Genomic DNA, 20,124 nt, shown 5'->3' with positions numbered 1-20,124 from the left:
TTTCTGACATTTGAAAACTTTTCTGACCTTGACTTCTTTCAAGTGTTCTTTACTTTATAGCTTTTTTTTAAACTAGTATTTTCTTTTATTTGAGATAACTTTGCAAGCTAGCAGTATTGTTTGACTTTTACAAAGGTTGTTAATATATTGGTTAAATAATTCAATTATTTAGGCATCAATTCCTTATTTCTTTTACCCAAACACTGTATGTTTGGTATGAATAAAAACCATTAGAACACATAGGTTAATGACAAGACTGTTTTTCTAAATGAGGTATGAATATTGATATTGTTTGGCAAAGACTTCCCAAACATCATATCCTCTTTTCACAATAAAATATGAACTCCATTGGTTTCCGTGTTTTTAACTTTTGAATAACATTCTGTAAATGATGCTATAAAGCATCAGACAACTCCAGTAGTTATGAGAATCCAGTCTCACTTATCATGCATGTTTCTGATTCTTTATTGCAAACTGTAGTTTCAGAAATGCTAAATGCATTGCATGCCATGAGCCTTTTGGATTGCTCATTAGTGAATTGTAATTTCACACTTCATTTAAAATATTCTTAAACATTCTCTAACAGTAAAAGGTTTCACACAGTAATTAAAAGACCCAGTTAACAAAGTCTGAGAAGTCTGATTTACTCATGGGGAATGATTTTGCTAAGTTGTAGCATTTCAATTAATATAATAGAATTTGTCAAATATAAATTTTGTATTTCTGTGACCCAAAATATTATTGCTGGGTGCAAGTGAAATGGTGTTTCCTCATAGGAAAGAAATAAACATTCGGACTATTTTTCTTTTCCCTTTGGTACAGATTGAGGATGAGCTTTTTAATCCAGATTATGTGGAGGTTGACCGGATAATGGACTTTGCACGTAGCACAGATGACCGGGGAGAGGTAACAAGAGATCATTTGTATTACCAAATGGTGATTCAGGCAGCTCTTGTGCGCTCATGGAGAGGAGGGTAGAATCCTAGAATGGGTCCTGCTCAGAGCCTCGGATCATGACACACTTGATCTGAATTTAACTGGAACCTGCTTTTTATTACTTGACTTAAGAGCACTAAATATTTTTATGTTTAGTATGAGATTTTTTTAAAAAAAATCAGTTTTCACTATGAAACAAATACATTATGACATTTACGTGATTCTAGAATTTGATCAGTAGAGAATCCAGTATACTTTGTTGCAAATCTATGATGTAGCATAAAATTCCCTTATATAATTGAGAGTGCTCTTGTGGCAGATTGGAGTTTAATGTTATGTAGAAGTTGATGAACTTCATTTAATGTGATATACAGAGGGTAACTAAATATTTCTCTTTATGAGATTTCAGTTTTGCCATTCTCATGTTGCTTTGCAGAACCCTACAAGGAAGGAAGAATAAAGACAAACCTAGCAACTTCTGAGCAGTGTGTCTTAGAAACGATGTGCTTATTCAGCATGAGTTCTGCCATTACTGGCTTCTTATATAAATCGATTTTTATGTGTAAAGTTTGGATTTTGTTTGTCCAGGGAGAGCCTGCAGAGGACTTCTTTTTATTCCAGAGTATTTCAGACCACATTTATAGCAAGATCTTTACCTTTCTAGTCTTGCTTAGTTGAACTTTAAAAAGATTTGTTTCCTGGCACGTTTTTCCATGTATAGCAAATGTTTTTAACATCATGACCACGTTTTAGTGAGCCTTGGTCCTGAAATTAAAGTCAATAAACCCAAGCAGAGGTCCTAATAAATTTGTTTCTCATTCTTTAAGAAACTAGCCAGTTATATAAACATGTTGACATACTAAAACGGTTTATGGAATAAGTCTGAATCATATGCTTAATGAATGATTTGCACAGATAACAAATCTGAAATTAAGCCTTATTTTTACCTAAGAGCTACTCCTTCCCATTATGTGGCTTTTAAACATTACCAGTGATTTACATAAAAAGTGAATTTGTTCTAAAGATACTGTTTCCAGTTCATGCTCGAGACAAACTGTTAAGTGTTTTTAAAACTTCTGCTGATTCAGTCTTATATGATGTTGTTGTAGTATCTGCTAATAAAGTAGAACATATATTTTTCGGTAATACTATATGCAAATTTAAATGAATCCAATTCTGATTTATTTAAACCCGGCCCAGCCTGTGACTCACTATCTGGTGAAGTGGTGCTCACTTCCCTATGAAGACAGCACATGGGAGCTGAGGCAGGATATAGATCAAGCAAAGATCGAAGAGTTTGAGAAACTAATGTCCAGGGAACCGGAAACAGAGCGTGTGGTAAGAATTGGCTCATGGCAGAGGATTTAATTTGAAAATAGCATCGTGTGGGTCCTTGAGAAACCACTCATGGGATTTACTATTTTTAAAACAGGAGCGACCTCCTGCTGATGATTGGAAGAAATCGGAGAGTTCCAGGGAGTATAAAAACAATAACAAACTCAGGGAATACCAGTTGGAGGGAGTAAACTGGCTACTTTTCAATTGGTACAACATGTATGTAGAGCACTTTTTTCTTTTCTTTTAAGTCTGTAGTTCTTTTCCTGTGTCATTATTGAAAATATTGCTCAAAAATAACTTAAACAGTTTTTTAATGCCCTGATAAGAATTTTCATAAAGAAGCAGACACCAGAAATATGCTTGATATTTATCCAAATATTAATATTGAGCTTCATGGAAATATAATTTTTATTTGAAGAATTTTGTTTGAAAATTTGTTTTGTTAAATCTAAGAGAACATCTAAAGCTATGTAGATATGTGTTTGTGAGTAAAATAATGTGTGTTTTGTGAAGACAGCAGAGCCTAATATTTATATTCATGATACCTTCCTTATTTTATTTCCCTCCCAAAGGCGAAACTGCATTTTAGCAGATGAAATGGGTTTGGGAAAAACCATCCAGTCCATTACATTTCTCTATGAGATATATTTGAAAGGAATCCATGGCCCTTTTTTAGTAATTGCCCCATTGTCCACAATCCCCAACTGGGAAAGGGAATTCCGAACCTGGACGGAGTTGAATGTGGTTGTGTATCATGGGAGTCAAGCTAGTCGTCGGACCATTCAGTTGTATGAAATGTACTTCAAAGATCCCCAGGTAAAACTTCCTAGGTTGTATTCTTTGTGCTAATTATATGCATTTTAAGGCACTGAAAATTAAAAGTCTCAGTGATTTGAGTGGGGTGAGAAGGTCTAGATTTTGCTAAATGGAAAAATTGCTTGCTGTTTCTTCCCCATTCATGTTTGTATTGTCTTTCTATATCTGTGAATAAAGCTCTTTAGTTTTATAGGTTTGGTTATTTATGATTACTTGATTAGAAGAAATGAAACTTTTTTACCCTAGATGATAATTGAAATTTATTTCATGTATTAGTACATTAACTAGCTTTATTTTGCAAATGCAAGACTAAAGAATGAAGATATTAAATGTGAATATAAAGAATATCTTATACTATTACTCAGATGTAAAAAAAAATTAAAAAATCCTTAAGATATGTGATATATTGAATGTAGTGTATCCAAAAAAGTTGGCTCTTAGTAGCAGTTGCTTATACAGTTATACATATACTCTTGTACGTTGGCTCTTAGTAGCAGTTGCTATGGATTTTTCTTATTCCAGTTAACTCTGTGAAGTCACTGTGTGATGTTTACAGTCCAACATTATAAATGATAGGAGAAGGAAGAACATTATGTGCTAAAACAATATTAAGCTACAGGTAGTAAACTGAAGTCCTGTAATTAGAAATACAATAGAGTCTTATTTTATATGTATGTTGGTTTTAAATGTAAAACCTGACCTACAATTAAATAATTGAAAGAGAAGAAATATTGAAATCTGTATTTGTATTTAGGTTTGGGAAATTATAAATTCTATCTAAAGTGGATGTTTTTTCACTTAGGTACTTTACAAAAAGTATTAAAGGTATAAAATAAGTTACAAAAAAGGTAATATACATTTTTAAAAGTGTAGCACATAACTTTTTTGGCTTTCACCTTTTGGAGTCTATAGGCTGTAACTTGAATGGGTACACTTAGTGGCATTTTACTGCATGTGAGCCATAAGACAGTGGTATCCAAAATTTTACTGACCATTTTCTAATTTTTTTTTAAAAAAATGGTTTTTAAAACTATTTTACTGTAATAGTCTAAAACCTCTAAAATAGCTTGAAAACAGAATATGTGTTACCTAGAACGAAGAGGTCTTCAAAGGGATGAATGAATAATCTCTCTCTCTTTTTTTTTTTTTTTTGTTGGCTCTTCGTTCACCCTCAAAGTCATTATTGTAATGATTAATGGTGAATAATAATTCATAATTGTTCTTGTAGGGTCGAGTGATAAAGGGGTCCTATAAGTTCCATGCCATCATCACAACATTTGAGATGATTTTGACTGATTGTCCTGAGCTGCGGAATATTCCATGGCGCTGTGTGGTCATTGATGAAGCCCACAGGCTGAAGAATAGGAACTGCAAGCTGCTGGAAGGTCTCAAGATGATGGACTTGGTCAGTGATCCTTTTGGTAATTCCATTGGGCCTGAACAGGACTGTTAAAGACTTGATAGTCCTGTTGCTCTTAGTTTGACTGATTCTTATGAAGGTTATTTGCAAAGCCTGTAAATTTGAAGGTATATCCTATTAAACTATCAATCACTCTTAAGTTGCTGTTGATTTCCTGATTCTTAAGATTGTTAGCTGCTGTCTTGATAGAGGTTGTATCAAACCAGAGTATATTCATGACTTTTTTTTTATTGAAGTGAGTTTCAAGCATTTGCTTTACCCTTTCATTCATAAATACTGCCATTTCACGAACTCTTGCGTTAAGCTTTGCCTGACATTATGAGCTGGTTAAGTCCCAGAGTTATTAGGTTTTGCCATACTGGGGCCAGCAGGACTTGCAGATTGCAGTTGCAGTACATTGGGTAGGATACCTTGGATTGATTCAGTTGGCGCAGGCGTTTGGGAGTGTGGGGCATTACAAGACAGCAGATTTGGTCTGGAGTTCTGCACGATGCCTACACTCTACTCTTCTAGCTTCCTAACAACATGGCCAGGTCTTTGTGATTACGTTTTCTAGCCTTTTTCCCCCCACTAGGAGTACCATGAGTTAACATTGTAGGAGTAGTCAGTGTTGATTGGTTTTACATTCTATACTGCTGTGTGTATGATTGCCACGCAGTGTTACTATAAGAGCTCAGTCATCCTTGGGCTTCACTCCATAGTGTACAAAGTGGTTGTGATTACTTGCTCCTTGTTTTTAATGAGCAGTTTGAGAGTAGAGTTGTCATTTAGTAAGCATTGAGCAATTGGATGAGTTTTTAAAAAGTGCAAAAATATATTTTAAATTTAATGCTGACTTTTATGGATTAATTTGAATCCCATTAATTGAGAGTCTGGGATGGGAAGGAATATTCTATATGTTCATGACTATATATTTTTTTTTCTGAAGACTGGTACTACCAAAAAGAACACCTGAAAGCTTTCTCTTAACAGCTGGTTCTTTGAAACAGCTTCTTTTATTCTTAAATAAGAGGATGGAATTAGCCAACTCTTTTTTTAATTTAAAAAAATTGTTTTTGCTTAAAGGGAAAAGTCTGAATTATCTTATTTAGGATGGGATTCCCCATTTTTCTCCCTAATGAATTATTGTTAATATCTTTTGTTTTTGCTGTTGTTAACAATATCTTAAGACCTTTCCCAAAGCAGTTTATTTTCTGGTGGTCAATCCACAAATCAAGTAAGAGGTGAGAGCACTTAGAAACAGTGAATAATCTTGCCATCATGGATAAGCACATGGGAAAGAGATACTTCATGTTTGTGTTTGGTTCCCTGGATGACACTTAAGCGTTAAAATGAAGTAAACCTGTATCGCAGATAACATGAATGTTCATGATTTTCCTAAATATATCTTCTGAGTTTGGCTCTACCTTCATAGTGATTTACTAAAAGAAAGTTATATCGCCATTTCCTGAAGGCTTAAAGCAGTCATTTGAACTTATCTAAATTGTGTTGTTAATTCATACATTCCCAGATAGTAGATTCTTACTACAAAACAGTCCTTCATTGATGAATACAAATTAGTTACCTCTGTCAACATCAAACAATCTAGTTGTCTGGAATACTTCAAGGAATTTTCTATTACTTATACTAATAGTTCTTTTTTAAAAGTATTTACTTATTTATTTGAATAATAGAGTTACAGAGAGAGAAGGAGAGACAGAGAGAGAGATCTTCCACCCATTGGTTCACTCCCCAAATGGCCACAACAGCCAGAATTGGGCCAGGCCTAAGCCAGGAGCCAGGAGCTTCTTCCGGGTCTCCCACATGGGTGCAAAGGGCCTAAGCACTTGAACTATCTTCCATTGCTTTCCCAGGAGCATTAGCTGGGAGCTGACTCAGAAGTGGAGCAGCTGGGACTTGAACCTGCACCCATATGGGTTGCCAGCAATGCAGGCTGCAGGTTAGCTTCATCAGGGTTTCCCACATGGGTACAGGGACACAAGCATTTGGGTCATCTTCTGCTGCTTTCCTAGGTGTATTAGCAGGGAGCTAGCTGGGAAGTGGATTAGCCAGGACTTGAACCAGTGTCCACACAGGATGCTGACACTACAGGCTTTGGCTTAACCTGCTCCATACCACCAGCCCCACTAATATTTCATACGTGGATTAGAATCTATTATTCACATAATTTTTCTGTTACATACTGCAGTATTTCCTAAACTTCTTCACATAATGGCACATGTAGAAAGTGACAATACTTATGTACCACTCTGAGGTGGACAAAAAAGACAGGGGACGAGTCCAGGGGAATTCGTTCACAGGAAGCCAGCTATCCCAAGGACTTGGCATACCTGTAATTAACTCATCCTTGGCTCTGATTAGCAAATGAACAAAGTATTTTTCTTGAGGATCAAGAATCTTATCTCAGAAGACATGTTTTCAAAATAGAACATATTATCATTGTTGGAGTTAGAATATAATATTTGTCCAGTTCTAAACTGTTCATTGCCTGGTCTTAAAAGCCTTAAAATAAATACCATGAAAACTTACCTACTTGCCAGTTTCATTCTTCTTTCCTAGAATAAGTCATAACCAAAGTATTGAGTTCTGTTTCCATCTACAGTGCAGGTCACAGGGAATGGCTATTACCTGCACTAGACTAAGCTGTGATGAAAATGCACTTTGATTGTCTCCCAGAGCATCCTCAGGAAATGAAGGCCAGTGGGTGTCTTCAGCTATCCAGACACAAAGGAAATGTTTGTAGAGGCTATACACTGAGGAGCAGACGCTGTCCTCGCCGTACTCCACAAAATCACTCAGAAAGCAGAGCTGTCTCCCTGTCCCTCACTGACAAGGAGGGGTGCCATGGAGGCTGTGGGCTTTCATCATTGGTTCTTTACTGTTGTTATTATTTATTTATTTATTTGAAAGTCAGAGTTAAATAGAGAGAGGAGAGGCCAGAGAGAGAGAGAGAGAGAGAGAGAGAGGTCTTCCATCCACTGGTTCACTCCCTAATTGGCTGCAATGGGCAGAGCTTTTTTTTAAAGATTTATTTATTTATTTATTTGAAAGTCAGAGTTACACACACACACACACACACACACAGCGCTGTTCCTTCTGCTGGTCCACTCCCCAATTGGCTGCAATGGCCAGAGCTGCGCTCATCTGAAGCCAGGAGCCAGGAGCTTCTTCTGGGTCTTTCACACTGGTGCAAGGACCCAATTTCCTGGGCCATCTTGTGCTGCTTTCCCAGGCCATGGCAGAGAGCTAGATTAGAAGTGGAGCAGCTGGGACTTGAACCAGTGCCCATATGGAATGCTGGCACTGCAGGCGTCAGCTTTACCTACTGTGCCACAGCGCTGGCCCCAAATTAGTAACTTTTTCAGGGTAGAAGCATGTACTGACATAGCAGAGCTTGGAGGTGATAAGCTCAGTAGCCTGAGTCTCTTATGTGATGCTTTGTGATACTGTCTATTTAATTATGTCTCTTTAATCTTTACTCACTTTCAGATTGAAACTTGGTTTTATTCCACTACTCATATACAGCTAAATAAAAGGATTGTATAAATATAATTATTGGTATAAGTAGCTATTAAACAACTAAATTAAATAAAAGTTTTATTTCCTTTTTTTATAATTTTGAAATTAATAAAAACATTTTTAACTTTAAAGCATTGGTTAGGCATCCAGAATTTAATGTAATATAAACTAAATGAAGAAACTGGGAGACAATCTGCAATATCAGTAGAGTTCTATGACAATAGCTCTTTTCCTGAATCTGCAGTGGTACATTAGAAAATATTGTTAGATAAAATATGTCAGAGATTGTGGCCCACCTTACCCACTAGTATGGTTACACATTTGAAGAGCCTGGGTTTGCCAACTCATTACTCCTATGGATTTAACAAATCTGAAAATGAGGGGGTCCCTGCATCATATCTCAATCAGAGAACTCTCCTCAGAGGGGAGAAACCAAGGGTAGAAGGACAATGAAGGGCTTTACTTCATTCTCAGAGAGCTTCGTTGACAGATAAGACACGATAGCATACCCTCACTGACATCAGTCGTCTAGTATTCGCTGAGCATACCTTCTGCTTGGCAACTAAGCCTCGTCAGATTCCAAGTCAAGTCAGAATATAGCTTCTGAAGCTACTAGAAGGTATAGTCACTTTCTGAAATAGTTTTATTAGCTGTGCTGTTCACCAAATGGTCCAAGTAATAAGTAGTAAGACTCTTACGATTAATAACACTATTCCTAAAAAATGGGTTATTGTAAAGCAGATCCTGTGTGTTCCATATACAGAAAGAGAAGGACAAGGATACAGCTACTAAGGAAAGCTGGGGAAAGAGCTCATAAGCAGAAAGAATTAATTAAATACCTTACTTGGTTCAAAGAGACAAAGTCAGAAATAGCCTCCAATTAAAAAAAAAAAAAGTGATTGTGGTATTTACAGTGAAGCTGACCTCTTTGCCAGTTGGAAATTTTTGCAGAACAAAATAGTTTTTCATAAACTGCTGCGTGTAGAACTGCTTTTGTCTCTAAAGTGAGTCATGCAGGAAGCAGATGGAGAGATGAGAGCACTGTTGATGTAGAACACAGTAAGAAGCATGTAAGCTTTATCTGAGTCTAGGGATTGTAGGAAAAATCTCGGTGGAGAAGAAGCATTTAGACTTTGGGGACTGAGGGAGCTGTTGTGCTAAAATACTGACCTAGTACCCCAGGAAGAGACCAGATGGTGGCAAGGCACACTTAGAGAGACCGCAGAGTTCTAGAGACTCCAGGTGCCTGCCTATCTGGAACAGGAGCCCTGTTTTTCTTCCATGTCCATCTTCATGCCTGATTTCTGTGCTTTGCATAAAGTGGATGCTGAATTAACATTGAGGAGGAGAAGTAAAAATGGCCATTCTGACAGAGGCTTTCCTTTTAAGAGACTTCTTGTTACGATTGGGTCAGTCGCTGTTTTGCATCCCGTAGGAACACAAAGTGCTGCTGACGGGAACCCCGCTGCAGAACACCGTGGAAGAGCTCTTCAGCTTGCTTCATTTCTTGGAGCCAAGTCGCTTCCCTTCAGAAACCACCTTTATGCAGGAATTTGGTGATCTAAAGACAGAAGAGCAGGTACTTAGCATCTCAGCTGTCTGTTTCAGTCACAAAGTTAATGATTTACCCATGCGATGGGAAAGCATAAATGTTTGAGTGTTTGAAAATGTAAATTGTGTCATATTTTTCTCCCACCTGGTAGAGAGATCTTTATATGGACTTCATCACTGTGAAGGTTTTCTTGTTTGTATGTTTGCTGTCGAGAAGAGCTGTTGATTTATAGAGAGGTTGTATACCCGTTGACAGGCTTTTCAGAGTTTATCGGGCTATTCAGGTTGGTGGTTTTGCTGTGTGAGCTGTTGGGGATGGTTTGAGAAGCCACTGCAGTTTGTAGAGCTATTTGCCTTCTGGAGTCTTCAGGCTCCACTCTACTTCTAGACCTTGGACGCTTAGCCTCATTGCTTGCTTCTTCAAGCCTACAAATTTTCATTTTAGAAACATGGGGCATAATTACCCCATAGGATTCCTGTGAGAAATAAATGAGGTATTGTGGCTGAAAGGAGTTGACTATTTTATACACGGTAAAGAGTTCTATGGGTATTAGTGATGACATCAGGTATGCTGATGTATTTGAAATAAAAACATGGAGCTGTCTTGAAATCTTGGTCTTTATTTGCCCTCTCCTGCAATTCACTGCCTAAAACCCCTTAGTTTAATTCAGAGTGAAGTTAGTTTTATTTTGCTTTTCCAAAACAAAAACTATTTGGTGAGCTTTATCCTGTTGCCAATCACCAGAAAAGAGAACCAGGAAGAGACCAGCATATGTGCTTGCTCACTGGCTCAGGAACTGGATAACTCCTGCTCCCCCCCTCTCATTCTGTGTTAGCTCTTTCCAGAAAGGAAGAGAACGGAAGCATATCACTCCCATGACGTTGTCTCTTCCCTCTTCCTCATCAACCCTGTGGCTTAAAACATGGAGCAGGGAAAGGTAGATTAATAAACTGGGCTTTCTTTGTGCTTTTCAAGCTTTCTGGCTGTTCAGAACTCCTGGATGCACAATCCGTTTGACAAATAATCATCCAACTTTCATTCATTTCTCTGGTGAAAGCTGAAAGATTAGTTCCTTCATACTCTTACTGGGCGTTGAAAAGTGAAAATGAGTGGTAAATAAATAAGATGATGTTAGACTATGTTTTAACGTGAGCAAATCATGACACCAGTATTTAATTAAGTTCCTTTTTTAGGTGCAAAAACTTCAGGCTATTCTAAAGCCAATGATGTTGAGACGTCTCAAAGAAGATGTAGAAAAGAACTTGGCCCCCAAAGAAGAAACTATTATTGAAGTTGAGCTAACAAACATTCAGAAGAAATATTACCGAGCCATCCTTGAGAAGAATTTCACATTTCTTTCCAAAGGTGGTGGACAAGCTAATGTACCTAACCTTTTAAACACTATGATGGAATTACGAAAGTGCTGCAATCACCCATACCTTATCAATGGTGAGTCTGCTGGTTGGTGAACCTGTTAAATCCTGATAACAGCTCCAGGAGGCCCTTTTGCCCTCAGGCAGAGGGTTTCCTGGTTTGTGTCCACTTAGTGTGGGCTTCCCCAGCTTCCTCTTCTCTGGAATGCCTTCTTCTGTGGTCGCTGAAGGCCAGGGACCAGCACTCCAGTGATTTCCGAAGTGGGATCTCGCCTTTCCCCTGCCTCCCTAGCTTCAAAGGCATTAGTGCTACCTGGCCAGAAATTGTCAGAAGTGCTAACAGCTTGAGAAAATTTAGCCCTTGACAGAGGTTTTCTGGGTGGGATTAAAGAGGAACTCTGGCGTGGGAAGGCAGCTGTCAGCTATCTCAAGCATCTGGTAGAAGAGCATCCTCAGATTCCCCATGTCTACAGGCCTTCAACTCTAGACCCTGAGAATGAGATCATCTTAAAGCTTTGGTCAAGTTTGTCCCTGTTCCTGATGGAGAATTCATGGTCTTCCTGTTTTCTTAACTAAATTAGGCATTGTATGGCTCATATGGGTTAAAATTTTTATTGTGCATTTCCAGAAATTTTTTAGGCGGTCAGGATTCCATGCCTGTAATGTGTAAGATACTCTGGAAAAAGCAAGGTAAACAAAAAGAGCATTCCCCTCAGAGAGCCTCCCCTGTGTGCTGAGACTGAGATTAGGAAAGTTCTTCGAAGTACCTGGCATTTAAGGCAAACCTTCATAGGTAGAGAGGATTTTGCCAGGCAGAGTTAGAGAAATAAAGGGCATTTATTTTAGAGTTAGAGAAATAAAGGCCTGCTGTGAAGGCCTCAGATGCTGCTACATGAGACTTTGGCTCTTGTCTTTTGGAGAACCACACGTGGAGTTTGAGCTGAGCAGTGATTAGAAATATGATTCATGATGATCCATCAGGCAACACTGTAGGAAAAGGGTAAGAAGAGGGAGGGACAGACCTGCAGAAAGACTAGCATGGGGTCTGTTGCTGTAGTCTGGGGAGGAGCTAATGTGGATTAAAGAAAGGTATGGGAGGCAAATTTGGGGTAGTTGTATTCAGTTATAACTGGTCAGCAACGTAGCTAGGTTCCCTTCCAGGGAAGAAGAAACAAAGCCTGGTTCTTTGTCCAATCCATAAGGTTCAAGACAGAACTAGTTCCTAGTCTCTCTCCAATTTGTACACACCGGTCAGCCACCTGGGATCCAGAAGTCCCCTTTGCTATGAGACAAAGTGGTCCATGCCTGGGAGATGTCCTCAGAACACAAAACCTGAGGTCATTGCTGATTGACATCAGTGAATTTTTTTTTTGAACTTTGTGTTTTTAGCTGCAGAGAATTATATATGGTAATTATATGTCTAATACTGCCAACCTGTTAATCATAGTGTATTTAAGAGTTTATAAATTTATGTTGAGTGTCAGCCAGATGGTGGTGGGTTGGTGCTGGGGTGGGGTGTGTTGGGGCAAGTGAAACATATACACACACTCATGCACACGTGTACTCATGCATACATTCACACACATTTTTGCATTTAATAGCTGGTAAAAAGAAAATAGTAAAAAAGAGGAAAGTAAAAAGACATTCAGAAATGTTTGGTGCTGCCAGTAGGGTGTTTGGAAAAGAGGAAATTGCAGTGATGATAGTTAGATGGCCACCCACAGTGCATCAACATTCATCCCATTTGATCACATGTTAACTACACGCATGGAGCATTCCAGAGGGTTTCCCCCCAAAACATCGCTAGTGGGGCTCACATTGACCAGTTGTTCTGAAGGGATTTGTTCCCCAGGAGCCCGATTGGTCACACCTTACAAGTTATGAAGTTACCTGTTAAACAGGCATCCCTCTGCCTTTATTTGGAGGGTGACTTACAGAAAGAAACAAATGGATACACAAATCATGTTGCTGCTCAGATAACTTGTAGAGACATTGTGTTTCAGAGTTTGCTCCAGGGCCAGTTCTGCTTATGTCCTACACAGTCTGGAGTTGAAATCAAATGTCACGATGCCACCTGTACACACGTTTATTCAGCATTTATAAGGGAAGTGTTTTCATTTTGGAGATTAATTTGAAATATGCATTGGTTGTGGCAGAGTAAAACAGCCATAATGAAACTAAATTTCAGTTCAACAAAGCATAGCATTTCTGTAATTGTGAAAAATCGAAACAACTATATGTGTTAAAAGTGGCCACCACCAGCACACATAGAAAAAAATTAAAATCTTAAAATAATGATAGAGTGCCAGCTGTTTATAAATGAGACCTGTTTTAAATGTGACTTAATATTTTTACTTAAGTGCTTGGAACAGTGTCTGATACAATATAAGCACTCATTAAGTGTTATTGTTTGACTTGCTAAAAGTTATGCAGGTAACTGGGTGGCATAAATGGAGTTACTGTTAATTGGGCCAAGCTTTATTTGAATGGAGTTTCTAATTTTAGGTTGCCTAATAAGAGAATAAGAATAATGTTGAGGGGCCAGTACTGTGGTGCAGTGGGTTAAGCTGCCACCTACAACACTGGCATCCCATATGGGCATTGGTTCAAGTCCCAGCTGCTCCATTTCTGATCTAGCTCCCCATTAATGCTCCTAGGAAGACAGTGGAAGATGACCCATGTCCTTGGGCCCCTAACACCCAAGTGGGAGACCCAGAGGAAACCTCTGGCTTCAGCTTGGCCCAGCCCCTGTCATTTGGGGAATGAACCAGTGGATGGAAGATCTGTGTGTCTCCTCCTGTCCCTGCAACTCCGATTTTCAAATAAATAAATATAAACAAAAGAGAAGAATGTTGAAAATATGTCCAAGGCTCCTAGATGTGTAAAGGTGACTGAGAGTCAGTGGCTGTTAATTTATGGGGGTGGCAGAATGTAGAGAATTGAAGGCAAAAAGAAGATAAGAATGAGGCTTACTTGATGGAGTGAATTTCAAAAAGAAAATAATATCTTCATTTTTCTGATAAACTTCAAGAGCAAACTATTTTCTTGTTTGTGGCCAGAATAGCCAGATGGTGCTGTAGTTACTGCCCTGACAGTGAGCTTCAGCTGACATGAAAAGAGTGCTGCTCCCTTATTTCAGTGTGGTATCAGCCATACTTAAATTTAGGGCAAAGCCAACAAGGTATTTTGGCTGATCATAGCCCTTTTCCTGTTTATATCTCCAGATCAAGATCAATCTTCATTTGGTAAATTTGAAAATTTAACTATTACATCAGAAAACAGAAATTGTCCACCTCCCCAACACTATCCCTTCCTTCTTTGCTTCAATGTTGGCATAATAACCACGCTAATAGAACCATACAGGAATTAGGTTTGTTGATATTGTTTTTAACTGCAGTATTATTAGTGTAAACTGATAATTAAGTAATAATTAGGGTAAAAATTAACATAAAACTAATGTAAACTAAAATTAAGAACCTGGATTCGGGGAGGAAAACAGCTGGCATAGCAGTTCAGAGGCTGTTTAGGGTGCCTGTGTCCATATAGAAATGATTAGTTTCAGAGTGCCTGAGTGATGCCTACTTCTGTTCCTGACTCCAGCTTCCTGCTAGAGCAGACCCTAAGAGGCAGGGATGATGGCTCAAGTCATTGGGTTTCCGTCACCCACATGGGAGACCTGAATTGAGTTCCTGGCTCTGGGCTGGTTTGAGGGTATGTTCAGGGAATGAACCAGTGGATGGGAGTGCTCTCGCTCAGCAGGCTGCTCTCTCTCCCTTTTTCCTTTCCTTTCTCCCTCCTCCCCGCTCCAGTCTTTCTGGCTTTCAAATAAATAAATATTTTGTTAAAAGAAATTGAACTTAAAACAAAACGTAATTGAATAATTCGGCAGTAGCTTTTGTCAGACAAGAAAGAATGTGTCCACATTTTTCTTTTTGATTATTCTTTGTGAGAAGATATTGGTTGCATTGAAAGGGCAGAAAAGTTCGTCTCAATTATTAATAATATTTAAAACAATTAGAACAGGTTTTTTTAAAGATTTATTTATTTACTTGAGAGGCAGAGTTATAGACAGAGAGAGGGAGAGATGGAGAGAGAATCTTCCATCTGCTGCTTCACTCCTCAAATGCCTCAACTGCTGGAGCTGGGCCAATCTGAAGCCAGGTGCAGGAGCTACTTCCAGGTCTTCCATGTGGGTGCAGGGGCCCAAGCACTTGGGCCATCTTCTACTGCTTTCTCAGGCCATCAGCAGGGAGCTGGCTCAGAAGTGGAGCAGCTGGGAACTGGTGCCCATATGGGGTGCTGGCACTGCAGGCAGATGCTTAACCTACTACACCACAGTACCAGCCCATAAATCAAATTTTTTTAAAGGTTTATTTATATTTATTTGAAAGGCACAGTTACAGAGCGAGGGGGGGAGAGAGAGAGAAAGATCTTCCATCCACTGGTTCACTCCCTAGATAGCAGCAAAGCTTAGTCAGAATGAAGCCAAGAGCCAAGGGCTTCTTCCAGGTCTCCAACATGGGTGGCCATTGTCTGCTGCTTTTCCCAGGCCATTAGCAAGGAGCTGGTTTGGAAGTGGAGCAGCCGGGACTGCCCCCATGTGGGATGCCAGCATCACAGCTGGAGGCTTAACCTGCTATGCCACAATGCTAGCCCCCAAAAATTAAATTTAAATTTCTCTGCTGTTTGAGTTATTTATATTTTCAAAAAATTTCCCTAAAATTCAAATACATCTAATATTTATTTTGTCAAAATAAATGTTATTTCATTTTTGAAATATATTCATTGATCATTAACTTATTTTAAAGTACTAAAAGACTATTTTATTGTGGTTATGGATTGCAGTCTTAATGATTTAATAAATAATAATCCACATACCATAGTAGTAAAATCTATTTCTGAATTGCAGTTAGCTTACAATGTATTGCACAAAAAAAAAAAAAAAACTTTCTAAAAAAACCCAATATAAAATATGGACTTAAATCTATTTCCTATCTCTTGAGGGCCTTCTTGTCCTGAATTGAGAACTTGAGTTTCTAGATTTCATGTCTTAAAAAACATATGCCTTTGTTCAAGAACATTTCTTACTAATGCTGTTAGACAGCATTTTATTCTTTAACTTTTCCTAATAAAACTCCTGCTTTTTTTTTTTTTTTCTTAAAGAAAAAATCCTGAACATTAGCTTTTTTTATTCATGTGGAAAAGGGAGTGAGGGGCTATCAGTTCTGACAACTGGAGCCTCTGCCGGGAGCCTTTGTAAGAAGTGCTTTGTGGAAGGCCTTTGCGCTTGGTGAAGATACTCAGTGACTAATCTGCTCTCATAAATTCCATGCTCATTAATAATTAACAGACTATGTTTCTGCATATGACCGTGTCATAAGGTAATTTCCACAAGCAACCTGAAATGGAAATAGGACTGAGCTTCCATTCCGTCTTGTGCTTCTTGGAGAAGGACCAGCTGAGTGGCTGAGGTGGCCCGATTCCTCCTGCAACATGCTGTTGAGGTTTATGTGTGTTGATTCACTTATTCAAAACCAGCGAGAGGAACAGTAGTTCAAAGTTTCTGACACAGTTTACCCTGGGAAACATCCCATTAGATGCGTTTGTATTTTCTCAGGCACAAATAAGCACCCCCTCCTTCAGGGCAATGCCCTGATTAACCCCACAGGCTAGAGGAGGCCAGGCCAGTGCTGCGTAATTCTAGTTAAGCCACCTAAGCGGTTGAAGGAAGCTTAGCCTGCTGCTTCCTGAATAAGCATGTGTCTGGGGTCAGGGGAGGAGGTGGCAGGACCTCATTCCTTAGGAAGATGTTATTTTCGTGCGGCTTCTCTCTGATGCAGCTGAGTCTGTGTGGGGCTATTAGAAAAAGCAGGTTAAGCACAGAGGTCTTGTATTAAACACTTAGACATTTTTTTAAAGCTGTAAAAGATTTGAAGAATGCAAGATAGAATTTTTGTATCTTAGGAAATCATCAGATAGGAGATTTAGCGATTGCTAGAAGGTGTGTGTTCAGGTCCTCTGCCCCGGTCATCTCTGGTAGTTATCCTGAAAATGAATTCTCTGTTTTGTAGGCCTTTTGCCTGTATTAATATGTGATTATAGACCCAAAATACTGCTCTTACGCTGTAATTGTTAAGACTGCATTGCTCTGTTACTGAGTTTTGGAACAGATTTGTTATTTGTGTTTATATTCAGCTAGTAAACAATTCTTCATATTTTTAGCAACTTAGGTTCCAAGTTTTCTGTAGGTATCTGGCCCTTGGCTCATTTCTGCCACTTCTGACTTGACAGTCTGTTGTTGAAATTCAGTTGTTACAGACAGCAAACATTTGTTTGTTGAAAAATGTGGTTTTTCCCCAAATGCCTCAATGTGTTGTGCTTAAAACTTTGAACCCTTTGAACAGAAATGGTTTTGTGCAGCTTTGAGAAAGTGGACGGATTCTTGTTCATAAACCTGAGTGTGGTATTCTGGTTCCTACAGTTTGCAGTGGGTTTGGAAAGCAAGTTCATTGTTTTTAGTAATAAAACCCTTTTACAGTATTCACGTTATGCTGTCCAATCTCTGCAGGTGCTGAAGAGAAAATTTTGGAAGAGTTTAAAGAAACACACAATGCAGAGTCTCCAGATTTTCAGCTCCAGGCAATGATCCAGGCTGCTGGCAAGCTTGTGCTGATTGACAAGCTGCTGCCGAAACTGAAGGCTGGTGGCCACAGGGTGCTTATCTTTTCCCAGATGGTGCGCTGCTTGGACATACTGGAAGACTACCTCATTCAAAGACGGTGAGGGCCACTATATCAGAATAATCAAAAGGAATAAGAAATCTCCCTGCACAGGGTTCTAAACGGCTCACCTATAAGTGACATTGCTAAGAAGGGGATAAACAGGGAAAATGTGACACATCTCTGTTTTAAAACTATAGGTATAGATGACAGTTATTCCATGTGATGGCTACAGGGGGACACTGCATACTTCTGTAGTTTTTCTCCCCGTTGCTTTCATTTGACTATGGGAGAATAGTTCTTGCTTAAAATTGAAGTTGTTTGCTATCTTCTGTTTACAAGTGTCAGCTATTTTTAGAGGTTAGCTATTTCACTGAAGATGAAGTAAAATAAAATTTAATCTTTGAGCATTCAACCAATTGAATAAAAAACTGTTAAGAAATTCTATTTGCTATGAAATTATTTCTGTTGAATCATTCTGTTAATACATAATCCATATTGTGTTACCCAAAAGTAATAGAGGAGCAGTTGTGTTTGAGCTCTGTTGGGCCTCCTTGTAATAATGCTGATATTTTTTAGGTACCCGTATGAAAGGATTGATGGCCGAGTAAGAGGCAACCTCCGCCAGGCAGCTATTGACAGATTCTCCAAGCCAGATTCTGATAGGTTTGTTTTCCTCCTGTGTACAAGGGCAGGAGGCTTAGGCATTAATCTCACTGCTGCTGATACCTGCATCATCTTTGATTCAGACTGGAATCCCCAAAATGACCTCCAGGTAAACACAGAAGAAAATCTTCCTGATATCTTTTAAAAAAAAAAAAAAGTCATTGTACTCTGACAGAGAATCTGTAGCTTGTGTTGTTGCTCAGATTGTTGTTCATGATTCCAGGCAAATCAACCAACCAGCAACAAATTTGTTAATAATGTAAGAAGAAATTTCTTACTATGTTAACCCTCTTCTGACTCTACCTCTATTTATTGAAATATATGGTTTTTTTACCTGGTATTCGAGTCTTGTCTTTCTCTGGTAGCTATCTTAGCTCAGGCTCCTATAACAAAATACCCTGAAAGGACTTTAGCAGTGAATATTTAGTTTTTACAATTCTCACAATTGCAGGGACTGAAAACCTGAGATCGGGGTGCTAGCAGGGTTGGGTTCTCAGTGAGGGCCCTCTTCCTGGTTTACAGACAGCTGTCTTTGCACATTGGCTCTCCTGGCCTCATTTGTGTGAGCTCTCCTCAGTTTTATGAGATCTCCACCCTCATGACCTAATGACTTCCCTGAGGCCTCACCTCCAGACACCGCCCAGTGGGACTAGAGTTTCCTCTTGGGAACTTTGTAGGTACACAAACATTGGCTCCATTGCAACACCCATTAATTCTCCTTCTCTTCCAGGCTCAAGCTAGATGTCATAGAATAGGACAGAGCAAATCTGTGAAAATCTACAGGCTGATTACGAGAAATTCCTATGAAAGGGAAATGTTCGACAAGGCCAGTTTGAAGCTGGGTCTGGATAAAGCTGTGCTGCAGTCCATGAGTGGAAGAGAGAACGCCACCAACGGGGTAAAGCAGCCTTGCCCAAGCCACTCTTTTATTCTGGGTCCTTCTTACCTAGCTAATATTCAGCATCTGACTATTTTTAAACCTCAGTATCTTGAGCACATTTTGTCACATTTTTCTTTGCCATAAATTGCCCCCTTGGGGGAAAATGAAGTGTTTGTTTAGTCTATAAACATTTCAGTTCTAAATTGTCTTGAATACTTCAAATACTTCTCTAAAACAGGTACAACAGCTTTCCAAGAAAGAAATCGAGGATCTCCTCCGGAAGGGGGCCTACGGTGCGCTCATGGACGAGGAGGATGAAGGCTCCAAGTTCTGCGAAGAGGATATCGATCAGATTCTCCTGCGGCGAACCCACACCATCACCATTGAGTCTGAAGGAAAAGGCTCCACGTTTGCTAAGGTGCGAATGGATCCGAAGGGTCCAGGTTCCCCCACAGAAGCATGGCAGGGTTCATGTAGAGAGCGCCTTGTAGAACTGCTCACAGACACACTTGTTTCCTTTCCACGGTGACTTCACCAACTGTTAACTCCCTGGGGAACCTGTAGTACACATACAGTGTTCTTTGTATTCTGGGTTCCCTTCTGCGTATTGGACACCAGAAGTTGCCTTTACCTGAGTTTTTGACCCCATCCTCTGCACTATGTCTGGAATCCTGTCACCTCGTCATCTTCCCTGTCTTTCCAGATCTTGACTCCTGAAATACCCTATTCAGAACCATCAAGTTTCACTCTTATCTTTGAAAATACGGTGTTCCCTTCCAGCTACAACTCTGTAACTCTTATTCTCATAGCGAAAATCCACATGAATACAATCAGCCCGAGCTGTCTCTGCTGCCCAGCTTTCCACTTGCTTGCATACTTTCACCTTGCCAAACTCCTTTCCCACC

At 39.2% G+C, this 20,124-nt stretch overlaps 1 protein-coding gene across 7 annotated transcripts in view; it reads left to right on the top strand.

The window, feature by feature from the left end:
- CHD7 (chromodomain helicase DNA binding protein 7) overlaps positions 1–20,124 on the top strand; it is a 201,994-nt gene that overhangs the window by 153,144 nt on the left and 28,726 nt on the right. For 6 of the 7 annotated variants that reach the window (XM_062188454.1, XM_062188456.1, XM_062188450.1 and 3 more), the window contains exons 9-19: positions 823–906; positions 2,137–2,274; positions 2,369–2,490; positions 2,847–3,090; positions 4,319–4,495; positions 9,465–9,608; positions 10,775–11,030; positions 17,523–17,733; positions 18,253–18,448; positions 19,070–19,237; positions 19,458–19,637. In XM_062188454.1, coding sequence (XP_062044438.1) covers positions 823–906; positions 2,137–2,274; positions 2,369–2,490; positions 2,847–3,090; positions 4,319–4,495; positions 9,465–9,608; positions 10,775–11,030; positions 17,523–17,733; positions 18,253–18,448; positions 19,070–19,237; positions 19,458–19,637 — 1,920 coding nt within the window. The remainder of the gene's footprint in view (positions 1–822; positions 907–2,136; positions 2,275–2,368; positions 2,491–2,846; positions 3,091–4,318; positions 4,496–9,464; positions 9,609–10,774; positions 11,031–17,522; positions 17,734–18,252; positions 18,449–19,069; positions 19,238–19,457; positions 19,638–20,124) is intronic. The other variant, XM_062188457.1, reaches the window with a different exon arrangement.

The sequence above is a fragment of the Lepus europaeus genome, chromosome 4 (assembly GCF_033115175.1).
Source record: "Lepus europaeus isolate LE1 chromosome 4, mLepTim1.pri, whole genome shotgun sequence".
NCBI classification, from domain to species: Eukaryota; Metazoa; Chordata; class Mammalia; order Lagomorpha; family Leporidae; genus Lepus; species Lepus europaeus.
The sequence above is the reverse complement of the archived record's forward strand: the minus strand, read 5'-3'. Positions and strand labels throughout refer to the sequence as shown.